Source organism: Salvelinus sp. IW2-2015, unplaced genomic scaffold, assembly GCF_002910315.2.
Source record: "Salvelinus sp. IW2-2015 unplaced genomic scaffold, ASM291031v2 Un_scaffold1015, whole genome shotgun sequence".
Lineage (NCBI taxonomy): Eukaryota > Metazoa > Chordata > Actinopteri > Salmoniformes > Salmonidae > Salvelinus > Salvelinus sp. IW2-2015.
The window spans coordinates 487-25,203 of NW_019942688.1; the positions used below are offsets into that span (position 1 = coordinate 487).

Here is a 24,717-nt window from a genome sequence, read left to right on the forward strand (position 1 = left end):
CACAGATGAATGTGTCCTCTCAGTTCATTTCAAGGTGTGCAGATAGTGTTAGCGGGTGTCACATATAAAAGTGTCCTCTCAGTTCAATTCAAGGTGTGCAGATAGTGTTAGAGGGTGTCACATATAAAAGTGTCCTTTCAGTTCATTTCAAGGTGTGCAGATAGTCTCAGAGGGTGTCACATATAAAAGTGTCCTCTCAGTTCATTTCAAGGTGTGCAGATAGTCTCAGAGGGTGTCACATATTAATGTGTCCCCCTGAGAGAATGCCTATAAAGAGAGTTCCACCCTGGGAGCTAGATGGCCATTCTACACACACAACACACACACACGTGCACACACACGCGCGCACACACACAGGTGTGTTACCTGATGCTGCTCATACTTCCACCGGTCTCAGAGCCCAGCTTGCATCTCTCCAGCTGGGTGGCTACAATCTGTCTCTCTGCCTCCAGCTCACGGGTCAGCCTCTCAAACTGCAGTTCCTTTCAGAGAAAGATAGATAGACACAAATTAACACACAGATCCAGCATGCATCACTACACGGACACACAGCTTGCAGGTAAGTCTCAACAATGTAACTGTTTTTCTACTGTGAAAATCTTCAAGGGAAGAATTACGTGTGTGTATGCATGTGTGTGCAACAAGGTCTCATGTTTTTACCAATTTTACTTCAGATTCGTTGACGTTTATCCACGTTTCTCAAGACGTCAAATTCCGTAGTTGGTGCAAACGTCAAATTTCAACGTTTTTTTTAGTTAAGGGTTAATGTTTTTGATAGGGCTAAAAACATTATGCTTAGACACTCATTCTGAATGGTTAAGGTTTTGGATAGGGTTAAAACATTAAGTTAAGACGCTCATTATGAATGGTTAAGGTTTTGGATAGGGTTAAAAACAAAAAAGTAAAAAACAACTGTGATTGAACTTTTATTTAATTTAATTTAATGGAACCTTTATTTAACGTGCAACCTTTGGATCCAGAGTCATGTGATTACACCCATTTGCCTCCTTGATGGTAGAAGCGCTCACTGTTGCCCCCAGTGTTCGATTTGAAAGGCATTTCCCAGCGTCCTTAGGACATGGACAGACGTCCAATCTTGAGCGATCTGGCTGGTGTGTGTACGTGTGGATTGCAACAGCTGATGCATAAGGTCTTTAAGTGACTTAATGGCTAACATTAACATTAACAGCTTATTGTAAAATAGACACAAATTACTTATTCGAAATTCACGACCAGCACATGAAAAAGTCAACTTTTTCTTGTGTATTACATGTTTTTAATCACAATGCATTTGTGTACATTACACAAATTACAATTTGTTGAGGCTAACGTTAGCTAGGCTAGCTAGGTGGCTAATGTTAGCTAGGCTAGGGGTTAAGGTTAGGGGGTAAAGGTTAGGTTTAGGGGTTAAGGGTTGAGGTTAGGCAACATGCTAGCTAAGTAGTTAAATAGTTATGGTTAGGGCTATTAGCTAACATGTTAAGTAGTTGCAAAGTAGCTAAAAAGTAGTAAGTAGTTACAAAGTTGCTATTAGCTAAAATGCTAAAGTTGTCCGTGATGAGATTTTTACACACAACCTTTGGGTTGCTAGACTTTCACATTGTCACGGCCGATGCTGGAAGAAGCGGAACAAGGTGCAGCGTGGGGAGGGTACATATTAATTTTATTAAGAATGACGCCAACAAAAACAATAAACAATACAAAAACGACCGTGAAGCTTAAGGGCTACAGTGCCACAAACAAAGACAACTACCCACACAGAAAGGAGGGAAAAGGGCTACCTAAATATGGTTCCCAATCAGAGACAACGATAGACAGCTGTCCCTGATTGAGAACCATACCCGGCCAAAACAAAGAAATATAAAAACATAGAAAATAGAACATAGAATGCCCACCCAAATCACACCCTGACCAAACCCAAAATAGAGACATAAAAAGCTCTAAGGTCAGGGCGTGACACACATCCTCCCCGACCAACCTCCTTCCTATAATTTCTATCTTAAGTAACCTACTCTCTTTATCTGTGATTGACATTCACTCTATACAGAATCATGAACTGCACACAAAAAAAAAACTTTTTCATGTGCCTGTCACAAATTTCCAATAAGCAATTTGTGTCTATTTTACAATAGTCTGTAATACAGTGTTGTATTGGCAGTCCTCCATATCTCCAACGCCATCAGCTAGAACTACATCTGATGAGGTTCACACTGGAAACCTGTGTGTGTTTGGTTTAATCACGGCCAGGCAGAAGCAGATCGATAGTGCACTGATCTCTACACCTATGAATGGGTTTGTGTGTGTGTGTGTGTGTGTGTGTGTGTGTGTGTGGGAGTCCGTGTGTGCAGTGTGTGTGTGTATGTGTGTTGAAGTGTGTGTGTGCGTGCACCTCTGTGTGTATGTGTGTGTGTGTATGTGTGTGTGTGTATGTGTGTGTGCGTGCACCTCTGTGTGTAAAGTGTGTGTGTGTATGTGTGTGTGTGTATGTGTATGTGTGTGTGCGTGCACCTCTGTGTGTAAAGTGTGTGTGTGTATGTGTGTGTGTGTATGTGTGTGTGTGTATGTGTGTGTGCGTGCACCTCGGTGTGTATGTGTGTGTGTGTATGTGTGTGTGTATGTGTGTGTGTAAGATTGATTTTTGAAAGCCATTTGAGGTGCTGAATGAGTTGATCCCCTGACACAATCTGAAATCCCACCCCCACCCCAAATCCCTTCTTTTCCCCCACCCAACACATCAGCCCAGTACACCCCAGCTCAAAGCCCTCTCCTCCTCTCCCCCTCATCTCCTCTCTCCAATTCCCTCCTCGCTTTCCTGTCTACCCTCTCTTTCACCATCCCTTTCCTCTCCTCTGCTTCTCTCCTTCTCCTTTCCTTCCTCTCCGCTTCTCTCATTCCTTTTCTTCCTCTTCCTCTGCTTCTCTCCTTTCCTTTCCTCTCATCGAGCGAGAGAAAGATCACACCAAAACCAAATCAGAAGAGGAAAAAATCTCAAAATGGAAACAGACCAGAAATAAACCCCTATCAAAAGTCTTTACAATGAATCGACTACCATCTGAGTCAGAGAAACGTCAGTCTGGGAAACTGTCAGACTAAAAGCACCTGCTTTGTTCCCCAAAGATCTTCATCAAATCTCAAGATCCACCTATTTCTTGCCTCGAAAAAACCACTCCAAAACCCCAACAGAAAGTCCCTCGATCATAATTACATCCACCATACTCCGGAAGAGGCATGCCTTTTGATTGGTCTGCTTTGCAATGCATTGCCCCACATTAACATTCGTGTGAGAGTTTGTGTGTGCGCGCACACACGAAAGTGACCAGGATTGGATTCCAACACACTATGTGAGTGTATGTGTACACACGAAAGTGAACAGGATTGGATTCCAACACACTATGTGAGTGTATGTGAACGCACGCAAGTGTGTGTGTCTACGAGAGCTGAATAGAAGAGAACAGCAGTGCAGCCAGCCACAAAGGTCGCTATAGCAACAGTAGAATCCCCCAGAAACCCCTCTGGGCATCGTTCATCAGCTCAACTTTGTTCGCAGCAACAGGAGTGGTTGGAAATGGTAAGTGCATTTGGGGTGAAATGACAGTCAAGTGTGTTTGAGATGAAGACAAAGTTGTCAACAGTTTATAAACCTAAAGCTGGTGTCACTGTGGGTGGTAACAGAGATAGAAGAGGAGTCCTATCTCCCCATTCAGGACAGAGTCCCCCTGGTATTAGGTCAGAGTAAAGTGGCCAATCTGCAGCTAATAACAGACGGTTTTGGGACAGAGAGAGTGTCAGGCCATTAAAAAGAGAAGTGCCGTTGTCCTTTAAAGTTTTATTTATCAGAGAGAGAGAGAGAGAGAGAGAGGGAAAGAGGGAAAGAGAGCGAGAGAGAGAGAGATAGAGAGGGAAAGAGAGCGAGAAAGAGCGAGAGAGAGCYAGAAAGAGCGAGCGAGAGAGAGCAAGAGAGACAGAGAGAGCGAGAAAGATAGAGAGAGATAGGGAGAGGGAGAGGGAGAAAGAGAGAGAGAGAGAGGGAATGAGGGTACGTATGAAAAGGTTACCCTATCTCTCTCGGGCATACCAAACACTGTCAATCAGGTCCTCTCCTCCACTTCTCCGCTGCTCTTCTTCTCTTGTCTAGTTAAATAGGTTTCCAATTTGTAAGTCGCTCTGGATAAGAGCGTCTGCTAAATGACTTAAATGTAATGTAAATGTTTCCACTCTTCTTCTCTCCTCATTCTGCACTCTTCTCTTCACTCCTTTCCTGTTCCTCCCATCTTTCATTCTCTCTCTGTGTTGCTGACAGTCAGATGAGAAGATACCAACCCTCCCCTAGAGAGATGCTATGAATACTGTGTGTGCCTCTCTGTCTGTGTGTGTGTGTGTGTGTGTGTGTGTGTGTGTGTGTGTGTGTGTGTGTGTGTGTGTGTGTGTGTGCGTCGTGCCGTGCGTGCGGTTGCGTGCGTGCGGTTGCGTGCGTGCGTGCGTGCGTGCGTGTGTGTGTGTGTGTGTATCACAGAGTATACGTAGAGACACTTTGCGGCTCTGTGTCATGTTACGTTCATGTCCTTTACTGGAGAATGAAGAGCAATCGTCATAGAAATGACATGAGGACTTCTTCGTAGAAGCTGTTTGTATTGTGGGTCTGAGTGTGTAGTGTAGTTCCTCCCCTTGAGAATAGTGACTGCTCCTCTAGTGAAAGTGCTGGCCCTTCCTCTCCTCCTCTCTCAGACAAACAAGCTGATGACTGCCAGAGACCCAATGGCTCTCATGAGAGCGACTGGGGCCTGTAAGGCAAGGAGACGGTTAGAGAACTCTTAGGTCTATCTCTCTCTCTCCCCCTTCAACTGACCAACACACACACAGCACATTTGCTATGTTAAATAAAGATATTTTGTCTGCCATGTAGGTCGGGGAGACAGTCAGTAGTATAAGGCAGCGGGGAGAGCATTTTTCATCTAACACTGTTCGTTTTGTATTGAGTGGTCTCTGCTGTACTGACCAACTCATAGAACATGTCTATTTACGAATAAATAGGAACACACACTCACACGAAACAGAAACTGTCCCCAGATATTAACAACAGTAAGGCTGAGACTTATGACTGCAACCATCTGGCAAATGACTTGTTTAATTTGTATTATAAATATTCAACACACAAACACAGCAACACTCTGATATTTGGCCTTAATAATTTATTGGTTAAGTCATTACAGGCGCCTGGAAGAGAGAGAGAAAGAAAGGCGGGGGAGAGAGATAATGAGAGTGAGAGAGAGAGAGAGAGAGAGAGAGATGGAGCGAGAAAGTGAGTGAGAGAGAGAAATATTGAGAGCAAGAGAGTGTGAGAGAGAGATAATGAGAGATAGACGAGAGATAGAGAGAGAGAAAGATAAAGAGAGAGAGAGATGGAGCGAGAGCGAGAGAGCGAGATAATGAGAGTGAGTTTTTTTGTTTGTTTATAAAACCTTTATTTRATACTTAATTCTTAACACAAATATTGGCACACTGCGCCTTTTCAGAAATTAAACAACAAATGTGTCATTCCTAAATAAAAATMTATTAAATGAAATAAGAAAGCATACAAACTAATTTCATCAACAAAAGATAGTTTCCCCTCCTATACAAAACAAACCGCTTCTTCGTAAGCCCACTTCTCCTCAAACAATGGGAGATATCCACTTTTATTCTGCCTTWWAAAACACATCTTACATCCTGCCCATACCCCGCGTCTATCTTATGTTTCCTACTCAGAACAATGGACATCTTAGCTTGTCCCAAAATAACCTTGAACAGTTGACATTTTATTTTCTGTTGCTTACTATATTGAAACCCCAAAATAAAACAGTGTTATTGAAAATCTCCCCTACAGSTGTAAACAAAGACTCCAGTACTTCAAAGAGAGGCTTTAACCTCTCACACTCCATAAAACAGTGAAACATTTTTGTCTTATGTTACTAAAATGACATCCATCTCCAACATCTGAGTTAATAACAGATACAAAAGCATAAACTGCAATGATGCCATGCAAAACCCTCCATGGGACTCCRGAGTGGCGCAGTAATCTAAGGCACTGCATCTCAGTGCAAGAAGAGTCACTACAGTACCTGGTTTGAATCCAGGCTGTATCATATCCGGCCGTGATTGGGAGTCCCATAGGGTGGCACACAATTGGCCCAGCATCGTCRGGGTTTGGCCGGGGTAGGCTGTCATTGTAAATAAGAATATGTTCTTAAGTGACTTGCCTAGTTAAATAAAGGTTAAATAAAAATATATAATAAAAAAATGCATGTCATCAGTGCCCTTGTGTAATGGTGGCTTGTACAGTGCTCTCCATGCTGGCTTTACCTTGTCACCAATACCCAATTTAACCTTCCAAMGAGTGTCTTTTCTATTCTTCAATGTATCTTTATTCTAAACCTTGACACACACCCTACATACGTCTTTCCCATTTCCCTCATCCAAACTCACCTCTTCCAACCCTCTCAAATCCAGTAATAACGCATTTCTTTCTGAATCTGGGATATTGGGTGCAATCCCCAGTCTTGGAAATGGGAAGTTTTCATCTTCTACCTTCATCTTGTGATTATTAAGCATAATCCACTCTTCTACTGACAGAGCCTTCCTGCAGCTTCCCAGCAGTTGTCCGACAGTCCTTTCCAACCTCACCCCCAGATGTTCGTCCCCCCCGTCCTCCATCCATTAAGGTGGGCCCAGCCATGGCCACGAACTGTTTTAGGGTGATCATTTTGCCCTTCACCAGAATCTTAAGTAAAATGGAACTGATGCAGTTGTACAATCCAGTCTTGCTCCATACACCAGAGGTTCCTCCATTGCACTGACTCCGCTAGAGTGCGTCTGGACACCTTCATTATGCTCCAAACCCTAAGAAGGCCTCTGTAAAACGGAGGTACTCCCTCCCTAGAAACCCGGCTACTATCAACAAAAAATAAAGCCCTCTTTAAACCTAATCCCCCTACRTTCTGTAAAACAAGACCTGTGTATTTTAATTCCAGGTTGTAAGGCAACAAAATGGAAAAATGCCAAGGGCGGTGAAAACTTTCGCAAGCCACTGTACAAGACCTTGTCCCCCCTCCTCTTTTGACAAATGAAAAAAACACTTTGTGGAACCCGATGATATTCATCCCAAAATAAATCTACAATAATCGCCTGCATTTTAGCCAGAAGGCCAGATGGTGGCTCTAAATATGACAACCGATGCCACAGTGCAGAGGCAACCACATTGTTAAAACTTCTTATGGCTGCGATCCCGTTAACGGGAGCGATATGACAACAACCAGTGGAAGTGCAGGGTGCCAAATTCAAACAACAGAAATCTCATAATTACAATTCCTCAAACATACAAGTATTTTATACCATTTTAAAGGTAATCTTGTTGTTAATCCCACCACAGTGTCCGATTTTAAAAAGGCTTTACAGCGAAAGCACCACAAATGATTATGMTAGGTCACCGCCAAATCACAGAAAAACACAGCCATTTTTCCAGCCAAAGACATGAGTCACAAAAAGCAGAAATAGAGATAAAATGAATCACTAACCTTTGATGATCTTCATCAGATGACACTCATAGGATTTCATGTTTCACAATACATGTATGTTTTGTTCGGTAAAGTTCATATATATTATTTATTTATATAAAAAAATATCAGTATACATTGGCGCATTATGTTCAGTAGTTCCAAAAACATCCGGTGATTGCAACATCAATTTCCAGAAATACTCATAATAAACGTTGATCAAAGATCAAGTGTTATACATGGCATTTTAGATCCACMTCTCCTTCATGCAACCGCTGTGTCAGATTTCAAAAAAGCTTTACGGAAAAAACAAACCATGCAATAATCTYAGGTCGGCGCTCAGAGCCCAATCAAGACAAAAAGATATCCGCCATATTGTGCAGTCAACAGAAGTCAGAAATAACATTATAAATATTCACTTACCTTTGATGATCTTCATCAGAATGCACTCCCAGGAACACCAGTTCCAAAATAAAATGTTTGATTTGTTCGATAATGTCCATCATTTATGTCCAAATAGCTACTTTTGTTAGCGGGTTTGGTAAACAAATCAAAACTCACAAAGCAGACGAAATTTCAAAAAGTTCCGTTACAGTCCGTAGAAACATGTCAAACGATGTATAGAATCAATCTTTAGGATGTTTTTAACATAKATCTTCAATAATGTTCCAACCGGAGAATTCCTTTGTCTTCAGAAAAAGCAAATGGAATGGGAGGTACCTCTCATGTGAATGCGCGTGACCAGCTCCTGGCACTCTGCCAGACCTCTGACTCAATCCCCTCTCATTCAGCCACCCTTTACAGTAGAAGCCTCAAGTGCAACATGACCCCTATCTTCAATAGGGGCTGAGTTGAAAATCGACCAACCTCAGATTTCCCACTTCCTGGTTGGATTTGTTTCTCAGGTTTTTGCCTGCACTATGAGTTKTGTTATACTCACAGACATCATTCAAACAGTTTTATAAACTTCAGAGTGTTTTCTATCCAAATATACTAATAATATGCATATATTAGCAACTGGGACTGAGGAGCAGGCAGTTTACTCTGGGCACCTCTGGGCACCTTATTTATCCAAGCTACTCAATACTGCCCCCAGCCATAAGAAGTTAACAATAATAGTATGACATACGAGATAACCAATGCCATCTCCTCATCCTCCCTTCCACCATTTCAACCACCCCATTCCAATTTTCCATTGAACCCTTATCCACTAGGTACACTCCAAGATACTTAAAACCTCCCTTACACCATTCCAGCCCCCCCCCCCCGGCACAGCCATGATGCCTCCAGACCATTTCCCAATCTGTAAAGCACAACTTTTCCCCAATTTACCTTTGCAGAGGATATTCCCCTAAACTGACCAACTATGAGACTCAAACTATCCACCTCTGCTTGATTTTTCACAAAAATAACTACATCATCAGCATAGGCTGAGAGACAAATAGGAGGAATATCCTCTGAAAGGTACACACCTCCAATGCGACTTCTAATGCTATTTAGTAGTGGATAAATAGCGGTGGCATATAACATTCCTGACAAAGAACACCCCTGCCTAATACATCTACACACTTTACACACCTCTTAAGGATCGGACCCTTTTTTTAAATGTTCTCCTAAAATGACATACCCAAATCTAACTGCCTGTAGCTCAGGCCCTGAAGCAAGGATATTACATTTCTTGGTACCATTTGAAAGAAAAAACTTTGAAGTCTGTGGAAATGTGAAAGGAATGTAGGAGAATATAACACATTAGATCTGGTAAAAGATAATACACAGAAAAAAACTACCGTTTTGTTTTGTTTTGTACTATCATCTTTGAAATGCAAGAGAAAGGCCAAAATGTATTATTCCAGACCAGATGAAATTTAGATAATGGCCACTAGGTGGCAGCAGTCTATGGGCAAAGTTTTAGTCTGATCCAACGAACCATTGCATTTCTGTACAGAATGTTGTATCAAGACTGCCCAAATGTGCCTAATTTGTTTATTAATAGTTTTTTATGTTCAAAACTGTGCGCTTTTCTCAAACACTAGCATGGTATTCTTTCACTGTAATAGCTACTGTAAATTGAACAGTGCAGTTAAATTAACAATAATTTAAGCTTTCTGCCAATATCAGATATGTCTATGTCCTGGGAAATGTTCTTGTTACTTACAACCTCATGCTAATCGCATTAGCCTACATTAGCTCAACCATCCCGCAGGGGACCCAACAATCCTGAAGAAGTTTTAAAATGGTTTTCTAATGATCAATTAGTATTTTAAAATGATCAACTTGGATTAGCTAACATAACGTGCCATTGGAACACAGGAGTGATGGTTGCTGATAATGTATGCCTATGTAGATATTACATAAAGAAATCAGCAGTTTCCAGCTACAATAGTCATTTACAACATTAACAATGTCTACACTGTATTTCTGATCAATTTGATGATATTTTAATGGACGTAAAATATGCTTTTCTTCAAAAAACAAGGACATTTCTAAGTGACCACAAACAATAGTGTATTTATTTTTTACATTGTTTGCAAACTGATATGTGACACGTATTAATGCCTAAATAACATGCAAAACAGGCAAGCACCCCCAAAAATATATTTATATATTTATATATAAAAAATATATATACAGTATTTCATTTTTATTATTATTTTTTGCTAAAAATGTGGGTCTCAAAATACACCTGCCCTGAATGATAGGTCGCCACTTGCTGTGCAACTGTTTTATCCTCTTTATACTCACATTGTAGAGCTCAGCATAGAACTCTACTGCCCTCTTTCTAATTCCACTAGGGCTAGTGAGCTCCTGTCCAACAGCTGATTTGAGGCAATAAATAATTCTTCTTTGTCCATTCTTTTTCTCTAATCCGAAGAAAAATTTGGATGAGGCATCCATTTCAGAGATTCCCTGAAACGTACTTCTCACCAAAGACCCATGTGCTCTGATACCCAGCAAGTCTGCCAACGCAGTTTTTTCTCTTGAGTGCCTGAGTATGTCCTCGATCTCCTGTGGTCTCAACCAACGTCAGGAGTTCCACTATTTCAGACTCTAAGGCATACACTGATCTGGTGATGTCTCTGGTGACATTAGTTGTGTATTGATTACAGAATTGTTGAATCTGGATGTTCCCTATATCCCACCACTGTTGAAGAGATACAAAACTGTCCGTTTGAGACCCCCACCTCTCCCGGAGAAAACTAAAACCTTTCCTGGAGTGAGCATCACTCAATAAAGTTATATTAAAATGCCAGTATGCACTTTTGGGTTTTACACTGTTAATGTACACCATCTTTATTATGAAACAATGATCAGAACATCCCACTGGGGTTTCATCACACTGGATTTACAGACCTGAGATTGATGCTCAAAACAATGAAACCTGTCTAACCTGGTCAGAGAGATGGTGTTCTCTCTCACGTTAGACCATGTGTTCTGTCTCGTACCTCCATGTTGGCTCCAAACATCAACAGTGTACAATAAAACCTATCTAACCTGGTCAGAGAGATGGTGTCTCTCTCACATTAGACCATGTGTTCTGTCTCGTACCTCCATGTTGGCTCCAAACATCAACACAGTGTTACAATAAAACCTATCTAACCTGGTCAGAGAGATGGTGTACTCTCTCACATTAGACCATGTGTACTACTCTCGTGCTCCATTTTGACTCTGCCAAACATCACATAGTTCATGTTAAATAAGGTGTTTTGAAAGTCCTTGAGGCTATGTGATGTTCTTGTGATTTCTATCTAAATCACTGACAGTGCAGTTAAAATCCCCAGCAAGAAATAAATAATCCTCAGTATTACATTTCTCAATAGTATTTGATAATGTCTCTAAAAAGCATACCATCTCAACTGCCACTACTGGGGCCTATACATTTATTAAAAACATAGTCATGTTTTCGCACCTCGCTCTAACTTTTAATAACTTCCCTCAACCACCTCTTCAACCCAAAAGCAAAACCCTTTGGAAAACAGGATGGCCACCCCCCCACTTTTTGAGTTTTTATGACTACACACCATGCCCCCCCATACACTACTGCTCTTTTTTTAAACGTCTCTCGCCCCATTTACGTTTAAAGAACACATCTTAACACTGCTCATGCCTGAAAAATATACTGAGTAAGAAACACATAACACATCTCTTTATAGAGTTAAGGCTTGTCAGACCTCCCCTGTTATTTTACATCAGGGCTTGTCAAACCTCCCCTGTTATTTTACATCAGGGCTTGTCAACCTCCCTGTTATTTTACATCAGGGCTTCAGACTCCCCTGTTATTTTACATCAGGGCTTGTCAAACCTCCCTGTTTTTTACATCAGGGCTTTCAGACCTCCCCTGTTATTTTACATCAGGGCTTGTCAGACCTCCCCTGTTATTTTACATCAGGGCTTGTCAGACCTCCCCTGTTATTTTACATCAGGGCTTGTCAGACCTCCCTGTTTTTCTACATCAGGGCTTGTCAAACCTCCCCTGTTATTTTACATCAGGGCTTGTCAACCTCCCCTGTTATTTTACATCAGGGCTTGTCAAACTCCCCTGTTATTTTACATCAGGGCTTGTCAACCTCCCTGTTATTTTAAATCAGGGCTTGTCAAACCTCCCGTTTATTTACATCAGGGCTTGTCAAACCTCCCTGTTATTTTACATCAGGGCTTGTCAAACCTCCCCTGTTATTTTACATCAGGGCTTGTCAAACCTCCCCTGTTATTTTAACAACAGGGCTTGTCAAACCTCCCTGTTTTTTAAATTAGGGCTTGTCAACCTCCCTGTTATTTTACATCGGGCTTGTCAAACCTCCCCTGTTATTTTACATCAGGGCTTGTCAAACCTCCCTGTTATTTTACATCAGGGCTTGTCAAACCTCCCTGTTTATTTTACATCAGAGCTTGTCAAACCTCCCTGTTATTTTACATCAGGGCTTGTCAAACCTCCCCTGTTATTTTACATCAGGGCTTGTCAAACCTCCCTGTTATTTTAAATCAGGGCTTGTCAAACCTCCCCTGTTATTTTACATCAGGGCTTGTCAAACATCCCCTGTTATTTTACATCAGGGCTTGTCAAACCTCCTCTGTTATTTTACATCAGGGCTTGTCAAACCTCCCCTGTTATTTTACATCAGGGCTTGTCAAACATCCCTGTTATTTTACATCAGGGCTTGTCAAACCTCCCTGTTATTTTACATCAGGGCTTGTCAAACCTCCTCTGTTATTTTTGACATCAGAACTTTACTGATTCAATTAAAAATTCACTTTCAGGAAAAAAATGTATTACATTATAATTCCTCCCTTTTGTTAATTTCAGAAATTGACATAACTTCTCAATCCCATTACCTCTAATCCCATACCTTCTCAATCCCATACCTCCCTTCCACCACATTTATCCTCGCTTTTTTGTTGAGATGCGTCAGATGACTCACTCTCTCTATCCTCCACAGAGGGAAACTCCACCATCTCTACAACATGTTTGTCCCTAACTGATTTATCAATCTCTACTTCCTGTTTATCCTCAACTGATTTATCAATCTCTACTTCCTGTTTATCCTCAACTGATTTATCAATCTCTACTTCCTCTTAGAATTAGAACCTTCACCACCCCTTAAATTCTTCCTCTTACTTCTCGGTACTTTGAAAACAACTGCTTCATTTTCCATTGTTTCAAACTCCTCTTGAACTCCAATTTCAATTTCCAGCACCAACTCAGCGACCACAGTCAAAGTCTCACCAGCTGTTTCCCCTCCTTCTTTGCTCTGATCTACCACAATTGCCCCCATAGCCACACCGCTCTCCTTTCCTACTTTTCCAACCACATCTGCCCACCTTCTCCCTTCCCAAGAACCCTTAGCATGTTCATCCCTTCGTGGAGGTGCATTAGCTGCACCAGTGCTAGAGCTGCTACCGGGCTCTGAGCGGTCGTTCTCGGGACAATAATGCACCAAATTTCCCTCTCTCCCGCAGCCAAAGGACTTCAGTTTGTCAGTATCCTTCTTTAACATCATGTGATCTTGTCTCCTGAGACACGACATGTTTGTGCAAAAGAGATTTGCATGCAAAAATCACCTTTTTAATTGTACAAACAAGTTGACCATGACGAGATAACTCTCGCTCCAACACTTCATCTTTAACAAATGGTGGCACATTAGAAAAACGTTATTTGCTGGATTCATAAGAGGAAATACCGACATCTGTGTTTCCCCCACAACACCACTCTCAACTATCGTATTCAACTTTTCAATGGAATCTAAGAATATTACTACAGCACTATTCATCCTTGAGGCTGATGTTATGCTATCATACCCAATGATAGTGCCCACTGCTTAGCTACATTCTTCCCCCGAACACCATACACACACTACCGGTCAAAAGTTTTAGAACACCTAGTTATTCAAGGGTTTTCCTTTATTTTTACTATTTTCTACATTGCAGATTATGAATTATTATGAATTAAATTATGAAATAACACATATGGAATCATGTACACCTGCTTCTACACCTGCATTGCTTGCTGTTTGGGGTTTTAGGCTGAGTTTCCGTACAGCACTTTGTGACATCAGCTGATGTAAGAAGGGCTTTATAAATACATTTGTTTGATTGATGTAGTAACCAAAAAGTGTTAAACAAATTCTTTTATATTTGACATTCTTCAAATAGCCACCCTTTGCCTTGACGACAGTGAAATACCCTTGAATGAGAAGGTGTTCTAAAATGTTTGACCGGTAGTGTATATATATATATATACACACATTGAAAATACTAAAACACAATAGAGTGAAAAAATGTTCAGTCACTCTCACAATCGCTCCTGCTTCCCGACTCACTCCCAGCATGCACTCTGACGAGAAAGAGAGAGAGAGAGAGAGAGAGAGAGAGAGAGAGAGAGAGAGAGAGAGAGAGAGAGAGAGAGAGAGAGAGAGACGAGGGACGGGCCTGAGGCTGTGTTCTATTAGACCTCTCTCTCTCTCTCGCTCTCGCTCGCAGTGCATGCTGGGAGTTTTTGGAGTTTGAGTGTTTGGTCTGGAGGGCTCTGTCCTAACTAACTTTCTTCATTCTGTCCTTGGTCTTTTCTTTACATTTTATTGTCTATGGTGGAGGTTTAATGCACTATTTGTTTTAGCAGTATCCACAGGTTTTTTCAAAGTTAGGGTGGAAGAGGACAGAGTTAGTTTCCTGGGGTTTGGAAGGTGTGGTGTGCGCGATGGCTTCTCAGCCTAGCGCGGAGCAGACGCTGCCGATATGGCATGGATTCAGGTGTGTTCCTGAGAATGGAGTTAAGGTGGAGGAGGTTCTGCTCACAGTCGGTGAACAGGTAGGAGCTGAATTTATACATTCTGCTTCCAGAATGAACAAAGCTGTGGTTGTGTTCATGAAAAGAGCAAATTTGGTTGGTAGGCTAATTGCTAGTGGAATATTTGTAAGGGGTGTGTTGGTACCAATTTCGCCTCTTTCTACCCCTTCGACAAGGGTAGTAGTTGCAAATTTGCCTCCGTTTATTACGGATGATCAAATCAGGAAAGAGCTGAGTGGTTTTGGGTAGTTTGCTAGCGGGTTTCGTGTACTGTCAGCAGGCTTTCAGGCAGATGTCGTTAAGAACGTTGTTTCGTTCCGGAGGCAAGTGTTCATGTTTCTGAATAACAATGAGCAACAGCTAAATGTGCATTTTAAAGTGAGGCATGGGGAGGGGGTCTGCGCAGGGATTGCCAGCACATATAGTCTARGGTGTTTTGAGTGTAGGGATTTGGGGCATAAGAGCTTTGCGTGCCCACATAAAGGTTGTAGACAAGGTGAGGGTACAAGCGCCAGTGGGGGAAATCGAGGTCAACATGCAGGGGGCAATGAGACGCAGAGGCTGGGCCTAGTCATGCCAGGGATGATGGTGTAGATGAGGCTGGGCGTAGTCAGGCTAGAGATGGTGGGGTAGCTGAGGCTGGGTCTAGTCAGCTATGGATGTTGGTGTAGATGAGGCTGGGTCTAGTCATGCTATGGATGGTGGGGTAAGCTGAGGCTGGGTCTAGTCAGGCTAGAGATGGTGGTGTAGCTGAGGCTGGGTCTAGTCATGTTATGGATGGTGGTGTAGCTGAGGCTGGGTCTAGTCATGCTAAGGCGATGTCAATTACAAAATAGCCTCCAACACTCTACTCAACAAATTGGAGGCAGTCTATCACAGTGCCATCCGTTTTGTCGCCAAAGACCCATATACTACCTGCCACTGCGACCCGTATGCTCTCGTTGGCTGGCCCTCGCTTCATACTCGTCGCCAAACCCACTGGCTCCAGGTCATCTACAAGTCTCTGCTAGGTAAAGCCCCGCATTATCTCAGCTCACTGGTCACCATAGCAGCACCCACCCGTAGCACGCGCTCCAGCAGGTATATCTCACTGGTCACCCCCAAAGCCAATTCTTCCTTTGGCCGCCTGTCCTTCCAGTTCTCTGTTGCCAATGACTGGAACGAACTGCAAAGATCTCTGAAGCTGGAGACTGTTACCTTCCTCACTAGCTTTAAGCACCAGCTGTCAGAGCAGCTCACAGATCACTGCACCTGTACATAGCTCATCTCTGTAAATAGCCCATCCAATCTACCTCATCCCCATACTGTATTTATTTATTTATCTTGCTCCTTTGCAGTATCTCTACTTGCACATTCATCTTCTGCACACCCTAACATTCCAGTGTTTAATTGCTATATTGTAATTACTTCACCACCATGGCCTATTTATTGCCTTACCTGTCTTACCCTACCTCATTTGCACATGCTGTATATAGATGTTTCTACTGTATTATTGATTGTATGTTTGTTTATTCCATTTGTAACTCTGTGTTGTTGTATGTGTCGAACTGCTTTGCTATATCTTGGCCAGATCGCAGTTGCAAATAAGAACTTGTTCTCAACTAGCCTACCTGGTTAAATAAAGGTGAAAAAAAATGGATAAAGGTATAGCGGAGGCTGGGTCTAGTCATGCTATGGATGGTGGGGTAGCTGAGGCTGGGCCTAGTCATGCTATGGATGGTGGGGTAGCTGAGGCTGGGCCTAGTCATGCTATGGATGGTGGTGTAGTGGAGGCTGGGTCGAGTCAGGTTATGCTAGTGGATGAGGTGAGTATAGTGGGGAAGTGTAAGAGACCAGGGGGGAGGAGGAAGGTGTCAAGCGGAAAAGGAAAAAGGGGGAGAAGAAAGGAGGTGGGAGGGGAGAGGCTGGTGTGGTCAAAGGCACCATGGAACCTTTGCCTGGTGCTGGGGGGAGGCCCTGACCATAGAGGAAGGGCAGGAAGTCAGGATGGGAGATGAGGAGGAAACTGAGTCTGAGGAAGAGGATGATGAGGAGTTTTTTTTTCAGACTCCTCTTCAATGGGTCCAAAGCTGACAGCCAGTCAAGCAGAGGGGTCAAGGTACATGTTGATGGAACTAACAAGGTTCCTGAATGAGACCAAGGGGAAAAAAGTTAATGTTGAGGCTTTTTTTTCTGATCCGAGAAAGTTTGTAAGATCAGTACAACATGCAATGAAAAATGAGGGGCATGGTGTCCTCTCACCCAAGAAACGGTTTAGGTTGAGGAAGTGGGTCACAACAGTGCGTAAGTGTCCACCTTCAGACACTGTTTAGATGTATAGTTTCTTTCTTTCACTGAGGCTTTTTGAGCTTTGCTATTGGTCTCTTTCTTTGCTGGCTTTTCTCCCACTTCTTATGGAGACTCTTCAGGTAGGATCGCTCAATATAAATCACGCCAGAGATGCGGGAAAGAGGAGTGTGTTGGGTAAATATGTCAAACAAAAAAAAGTACAGGTGTTGTTTCTGCAGGAGACACATAGTGATGTGGTGAATGAAGTTGATTTATATTTCTGTTATTTTACCAGGTAAGTTGACTGAGAACACATTCTCATTTACAGCAACAACCTGGAGAATAGTTACAGGGGAGAGGAGGGGGATGAATGAGCCAATTGTAAACTGGGGATTATTAGGTGACCATGATTGTTTGAGGGCCAGATTGGGAATTTAGCCAGGTCACCGGGGTTAACACCCCTCCCCTACTCTTACAATAAGTGCCATGGGATCTTTAATGACCTCAGAGAGTCAGGACACCCATTTAACGTCCCATCCGAAAGACGGCACCCTACACAGGGCAGTGTCCCCAATCACTGCCCTGGGGCATTGAGGAAAGAGTGCCTCCTACTGGCCCTCCAACAACACTTCCAGCAGCATCTGGTCTCCCATCCAGGGACTGACCAGGACCAACCCTGCTTAGCTTCAGAAGCAAACCAACAGTGGCATGCAGGGTGGTATGCTGCTGGCCCCATTGGGTGCTCTGGTGGAAAGGGGCAAGTGTGTTGAGCCATGAGACAAATTTTTGTGCAGGGGTGGCAGTCCTTTTTGTACCGGGTCTGTCTGTAAAAATGTGCTCCTCAAAGGAGGTGTGTAGGGGTAGACTGCTTGTTGTAAAAGCAGAAATTATCAACATAGCTTTTGTCTTTATAAATGTGTATACGCCTAACACAGGGAGAGAGAGGGGGGTTCTGTTTGGGTGTCTTAGACAGGAACTCTCACAGGTAGCGCCTGAGGAGACGCTGGTGGTCAACGGGGACTGGAACTGTACAATGGATTTTACGAAAGACAGAAATGGGGAAGAGCCTCATTCAGTGTCAGTGGGAGTGTTAAGGGACATCATTAATCAGTTTGACCTGGTGGATGTTAGGAGAACTAAACATCTCAACACAAGACAGTATACATGGGTGAAGGTTTTTGTGACTAGGGTGAGTGCAGCCCGACTTGATCGGTTTTACATGTCCAGGAATCAGAGCAAAGGGCTGTTGGGCGCTACCATTCTCCTGGTGGGGTTTTACATGTCCAGGAATCAGAGCAAAGGGCTGCTGGGCGCTACCATTCTCCCAGTGGGGTTTTACATGTCCAGGAATCAGAGCAAAGGGCTGTTGGGCGCTACCATTCTCCAGTGGGGTTTACTGTCCACGGAATCAGAGCAATAGGCTTGTTTGGGCGCTACCCATTCTCCCGGTGGGAGTTTTCATGTCCAGGAATCCAGAGCAAAGGCTGTTGGGCGCTACCATTCTCCCTGTGGGGTTTACATGTCCAGGAATCAGAGCAAAGGCTGTTGGGCGCTATCCCCCCCCTCCATTCTCCCAGTGGGGTTTTACATGTCCAGGAATCACGAGCAAAGGGCTGTGGGCGCTACCATTCTCCCAGTGGAGTGTTTACATTCCAGTGAAATAGAGCAATAGGCTGTTGGGCGCTACCATTCTCCTGGTGGGGTTTTACATGTCCAGGAATCAGAGCAAAGGGCTGTTGGGCTACCATTCTCTCAGTGGGGTTTTTACATGTCCAGGAATCAGAGCAAGGGTGTTGGGCGCTACCATTCTCCGCAGTGGGGTTTACATGTCCAGGAATAGAGCAAGAGGCTGTGCGCTACCATTCTCCCAGTGGGGGTTTTACATGTCCAGGAATCAGACAATAGGCTGTTGGGTGCTACCATTTCTCCAGTGAGTTTTACATGTCCAGGAAGTCAGAGCAAAGGGCTGTTGGGCGCTACCATTCTCCCAGTGGGTTTTCGCATGTCCAGGAATCAGAGCAATAGGCTGCTGGGCGCTACCTTCTCCCAGTGGGGTTTTACATGTCCAGGAATCAGAAGCAATAGGCTGCTGGCGCTACCATTCTCCCAGTGGGTTTACATGTCCAGGAATCAGAGCAAAGGGCTTTTGTTGGCGCTTACCATTCTCCGTGGGTTTTACATGTCAGGACATACAGCAGCAATAGCTGCTGGGCTGCTACATTCTCAGTGGGGTTTTACATGTCCAGGAAATCAGAGCAATAGGCAGTGCTGGGCGCTTACCAATTCTCCCAAGTGGGGTTTACACTGTCCAGAACTCAGAGCAATAGGCTGTTGGGCGTACCATTCTCCTGGTGGGTTTTACATGTCCAGGATCAGAGCAATAGGCTGTGGGGTGCTACCATTCTCCAGTGGGGTTTTACATTCCCAGAATCCGACATAGGCTCGCTACCATTGTTTATGTCAATGATAGGCCTGCTGGGCGCTACCATTCTCCCTAGTGGGTTTTACATGTCCAGGAATCAGAGCAATAGGCTTGGGCGCTCCATTCTCCAGTGGGGTTTACTTGTCAGGAATCGAGCAATAGGCTGCTGGGCGCTACCATTTCCACGTGGAGTTTTTACCTTCAGCGTAATCAGAGCAATAGCTGTTGGGTGCTACATCTCCGCCGTGGGGTTTTCGGATCACCACATAACCATGGCTCAGCTGTCTATTTCACCAGGGCCCCGGCAGGCATCCGATTGGAAGTTTAATGTAAAGCTCTTACAAGATGCCACTTTTTGCTCAGGTTTGCGGACCTTTTGGGAAAGGTGGGGGCAGCGAAAGAGGAGTATGAGTCTCTGAGTCAATGGTGGGACGTGGGAAAAGTCCAAATTCGGCTTTTCTGTCAACAGTATATACAGCTCTCTCATCCTCAGAGGCTAGAATATTATTGGCGGAACTAGAGCGGTGTATTAGTGAGATGGAGGTAGAGATGGTGGGGCAAGGCAATGTAGGCCTCCAGGCCAATTTAGCTGAATTACGTAGGGACCTGGGTAGTTTTTACCAGGTTAAAGCAAAGGGAGCACTTGTAAGAGCCAGGTTCTCCATGCTCAAGGAGATGGATGCTCCCAGCTCTTTCTTCTTTGGTTTGGAAAGAGAGTGGTGAAACCAAGGGTATGCAATGTCTACGGCTGTCTGATGGGCGGGTGACCTCTGTGGTGGGGGAGATGCGGGAGCGGACTGTGAAGTTATATACTGACTTGTATAGGGCAGAAATGTGTGATCCTATGTGTGCTCAGGTCTTGTTCGTAGAACTCCCTAAGCTCTCTCTGGCACAAAGGGATGAAATGGACATTCCCCTGTTGTCCCATGAACTGGCAGAGGCCATAACCCAGATGTCCCCCGGTCGTGCACCGGGGGTCGATGGACTCCCAGTGGAGTTTTTAAAAGAATTCTGGGGAATAATTGGACTGAACTTCTTTTGTGTGTTGCGTGAATGCGTCGGGGTAGGAGAGTTGCCGATGAGCTGCCGTCGGGCGGCTCTGACTCTCCTGCCCAAAAAAGGGGACTTGTGTGAACTTAAGAACTGGAGGTCTGTGGCATTGTTCTGTACGGACTACAAGATATTTGCCAAGGTCCTCTCTAACAGACTGAAGTCCCATCTGGACTCGATAGTACATAAGGACCAAACATGTTGTGTACCGGGACGCTCAATCACAGAGAACTTGTTCTTAATCAGGGACATGTTGGACTTGTCGAGAGGTTCTAATGTGAACTTTGGACGGGTCTCTTTAGATCAAGAGAAGGCTTTTGATAGAGTGGACCCTGAGTATCTGTTTAATGTGATGTCTGTGTTTGGGAAGAGTTTTTTGACCTGTGTGAAGCTGTTGTATGCTGGGAAGTCATGTATGGTCAAGGTGGGAGGAGGGCTCAGTAGGCCAGTCTGGGTGAGACGGGGCATTAGACAAGGATGCCCTCTATCTGGGCAGCTATACACACTAGCCATTGAGCCTTTTTTAGGACTGCTACGCAGGAGACTGCAGGGAGTGTGCTGGACAGGCATGGGTGTGGTGACAGGAATAGCAGTCTCAGCATATGCAGATGATGTTTCTGTGATGGTCAGGGATGGGCAAGATATGCAGGAACTAGAGACCAGTCTGAAGGTGTACGAGGGAGCTTCATCAGCTAAGGTAAACTGGGGAAAGAGCAAAGCTCTTATGTGSGGCATGGGGGGATAGGGCTCCTCCTCTGCTTCCAGGGGGTTTCCAGTGGGGTTGTGAAGGGCTTAAAGTGTTGGGGGTGTACCTGGGCTCGGAGAGGTGGGTCAGAAATAACTGGGAGGGGCTGTCACAGGCAGTGGTGTCAAGACTGGCCAGGTGGAGGTGGTTCCTGTCCCAAGTGTCATATAGAGGGAGGGTGCTGATAATCAACAACCTGGTGGCATCTTCTCTGTGGCATAAACTGGCTGTCCTCAACCCCCCCACCCCGCCGGTCTGCTCGCAGACCTGCAACACAAGCTGCTGGACTTTTTCTGTTCGGGCCATCACTGGCTGAGGGCGGCAGTGTTGTACATGACCGTCCACGAAGGAGGACAGGGCCTGGTGGAACTGGAGAGCAGGATGGCTGCTTTCCAGCTAAAGGCAGTGCAGAGAAGAGCTGGCGGATTAGGATTGGACCGGCAGCTGTTCCTCATGAAGCTGGAAAGGCTGAGTACAGCAGGTCTCTCAGATTTTTACTCTGCAGTGCTGAGGGCCTGGGAGCTGCTAAGGCCCACACGTGAAGGGGGTGTGGAGCCTGGGCTGTGTGTGTGTGGGAGGAGCCTATTTTCCACAARCCAGCCATCCCTTTGAGATCGGTTCAGTCGGCCACCCTGCAGAGGCAACTGATGGCCGCCTTTCCTTCCAGTTCTCTGCTGCCTGTGACTGGAACGAATTGCAAAAATCGCTGAAGTTGGAGACTTTTATTTCCCTCACCAACTTTAAACATCTGCTATCTGAGCAGCTAACCGATCACTGCAGCTGTACATAGTCCATCTGTAAACAGCCCACCCAATTTACCTACCTCATCCCCTTACTGTTTTTATTTATTWACTTTTCTGCTCTTTTGCACACCAGTATCTCTACTTGCACATGATCATCTGATGATTTATCACTCCAGTGTTAATCTGCTAAATTGTAATTATTCGCTCCTATGGCCTATTTATTGCCTACCTCCTCATGCCTTTTGCACACAATGTATATAGACTCATTTTCTTTTCCTACTGTGTTATTGACTTGTTTATTGCTTACTCCATGTGTAACTCTGTGTTGTTGTCTGTTCACACTGCTATGTTTTATCTTGGCCAGGTCGCAGTTGTAAATGAGAACTTGTTCTCAACTAGCCTACCTGGTGAAATAAAGGTGAAATAAAATAAAAAAATGGCAGCGGGTTTACCAAGGCTGGGTGACCTGCGACTTCTGGGAGAGGATGGGTTGAAAACCCTGAAGTCCTGGCACAACAAACAGGAATAACGTCCTTTAAGCTGCTGGAGAGATTCCTGGAGGAGGTCCAGGAGGCACTGCCTGAGCCGGTAAGGGGGGGTGTTTGAGCAGGTAAAGGGGGAGGGGCCACCAATGTTTCCGCCACTGCAGGTGACGACAGAAACTGGAGACTGGCAAGGGGGTCTGGAGGACTTGTCGATTTCAACACTCCGAGCCTGGGGGAGTTTGAAGGGGTGGGAGGTAAAGCCCTCTACAACCTCTGCGTTAAGGTTAGGAACATTAGGAGCCTAACAGGAGTGAAGGCACATCAGTGGCAGGGGGTATGTGAGGCGGAGAGTATGGTGGGTCCCAGTACCAAAGAGGTCAGGGGACCTCCAGTGGAGGGTTCTTCATCGAGCCCTGGCCACTAAAAGCTGGTTTGCACGGGTTAAACCGGGAATCGGACAGGGGTGTCGTTTTTGTGTAATAAAATAAACTGTGATTCATGTGTTTTCTGTGTGCGCAAGGTTAATGCCATTAATGTCTCTGTTGGAATGTCTGTGTGAGAGGTTGGGGGTGGTTTTTACTGTTGGGATGTTTATAATGGAATACAGGTATTCGAATAAGGAGAAGGCCAAATGTGTTTAGTTGAATTTTCTGTTTGCTCAGGCGAAGTTTGCTATTTGGCTAACAAGGAGGCGAAGGGTCATAGGTGGGGGAAAACAGACCCTTTACTTATTAGGGCTCGGGGGCAGTATTCAGAAGTTTGGATGACTGAGGTGTCCAAAGTAAACTGCCTGTTATTCAGGCCCAGAAGCTAGGATATGCATATCCATGGTAGTATTGGATAGAAAACACTCTAAAGTTTCTAAAACTATTAAAATAATGTCTGTGAGTATAACAGAACTGATATGGCAGGCAAAAACCTGAGGAGAATCCATCCAGAATAAAAAATAATTGAGCTCACCACTGATTATAATGGCTGTCTATAAAAAATAAATACCTCCCAGATTGCAGTTCCTAGGGCTTCCACTAGATGTCATCTTTAGAAAGAGTTTCAGGCTTGTTTTTGGAAAATTGAGCTACAATTTGTAGTGGCTCCCATTTTGGCTGTAGTGCTATGACGTGATGGCACGCACTTCGTTATTTATCTCCGGTAATGAACATACTATTCTCCGTCTTAAATTGTATTGTTTATTTACATATTAGGGTACCTGAGGATTGATTAGAAACGTTGTTTGTCTTGTTTGGATGAAGTTTATTGGTAACGTTTGGGYTTCATTTTGTTTGCATTTTGAACGAGGGGAAACCAGTGGATTATTGAATGAAGCGTGCCAACTAAACTGACTTTTTTGGGATATAAAGAAGGACTTTATCGAACACAAAGAGAAGAGATGGGATATAAAGAAGGACTTTATCGACAGAACAACCATTTGTGATGTAGCTGGGACCCTTTGGATTGCAAACAGGGGAAGATCTTCAAAGGTAAGGATTTATTTTATCGTATTTCTGACTTTCTAAACGCCTCTGCTTGTTTGGAAAATGTTTAATAATGGGATGGTCTCTGTGCGCCTTAGGGCTGAGTTTGAGTTTGATAGAATGATAAAAAAAGTGTGGAGATGTTTCAGGAGATATGCGTGTGTTGGATTGTCTGTATAGCTGGGGAAATTTTTTGGATATTACGGTTGTAGAATGGTGAAGGTTTTTGGTTATGGTGATGTTTTGGCATCATGTGCGTAGTGGGAAAGGTGAGTATGGTACATGTATGGCAGTACAGGATATTTTTGGTGTTTTATTTTTAAGGGGGCGTGGTGACTTTTTAAATTAAGATGAAAAGTTTCTTTAAAGAAAGACCAAAACACACACACACTCTCTCTCTCTCTTCTCTCTCTCTCCTCTCTCCGTCTTTCTCTCTCTCTCTCTCTCTCTCTCTCTCTCTCCTCTCTCTCTCTTCTCTCTCTCTCTCGCTCTCTCTCTCTATCTCTCCTCTCTCGCTCTCTCCGCTGCTCTCTCCTCGCTCTCTCATTACACAGAAGAATAAGACATTTCAAATGTCATAATTACGTCTATATACAGTGTTGTAACAAGCACTAAAAAAATGAAAAAAACAAACAAGAATAAACAAAAACCTATGTAACTAGAAAATGGAAATAAATAATAGGTTTGTATTTACAATGGTGTTTGTTCTTCACTGGATGCC

At 44.0% G+C, this 24,717-nt stretch overlaps 1 protein-coding gene across 1 annotated transcript in view; it reads right to left on the reverse strand.

Annotated features, from left to right (window-relative positions):
• Window positions 1–366: 366 nt before the first annotated feature.
• The window catches only part of LOC139024107 (catenin delta-2-like), a gene marked incomplete at its 3' end in the record, with an annotated part of 231,751 nt that continues 207,400 nt past the window's right edge, over window positions 367–24,717 (reverse strand). The window contains exon 3 of the mRNA XM_070438555.1: window positions 367–482. Within this exon, the coding sequence (XP_070294656.1) occupies window positions 367–482 (116 nt within the window). The remainder of the gene's footprint in view (window positions 483–24,717) is intronic.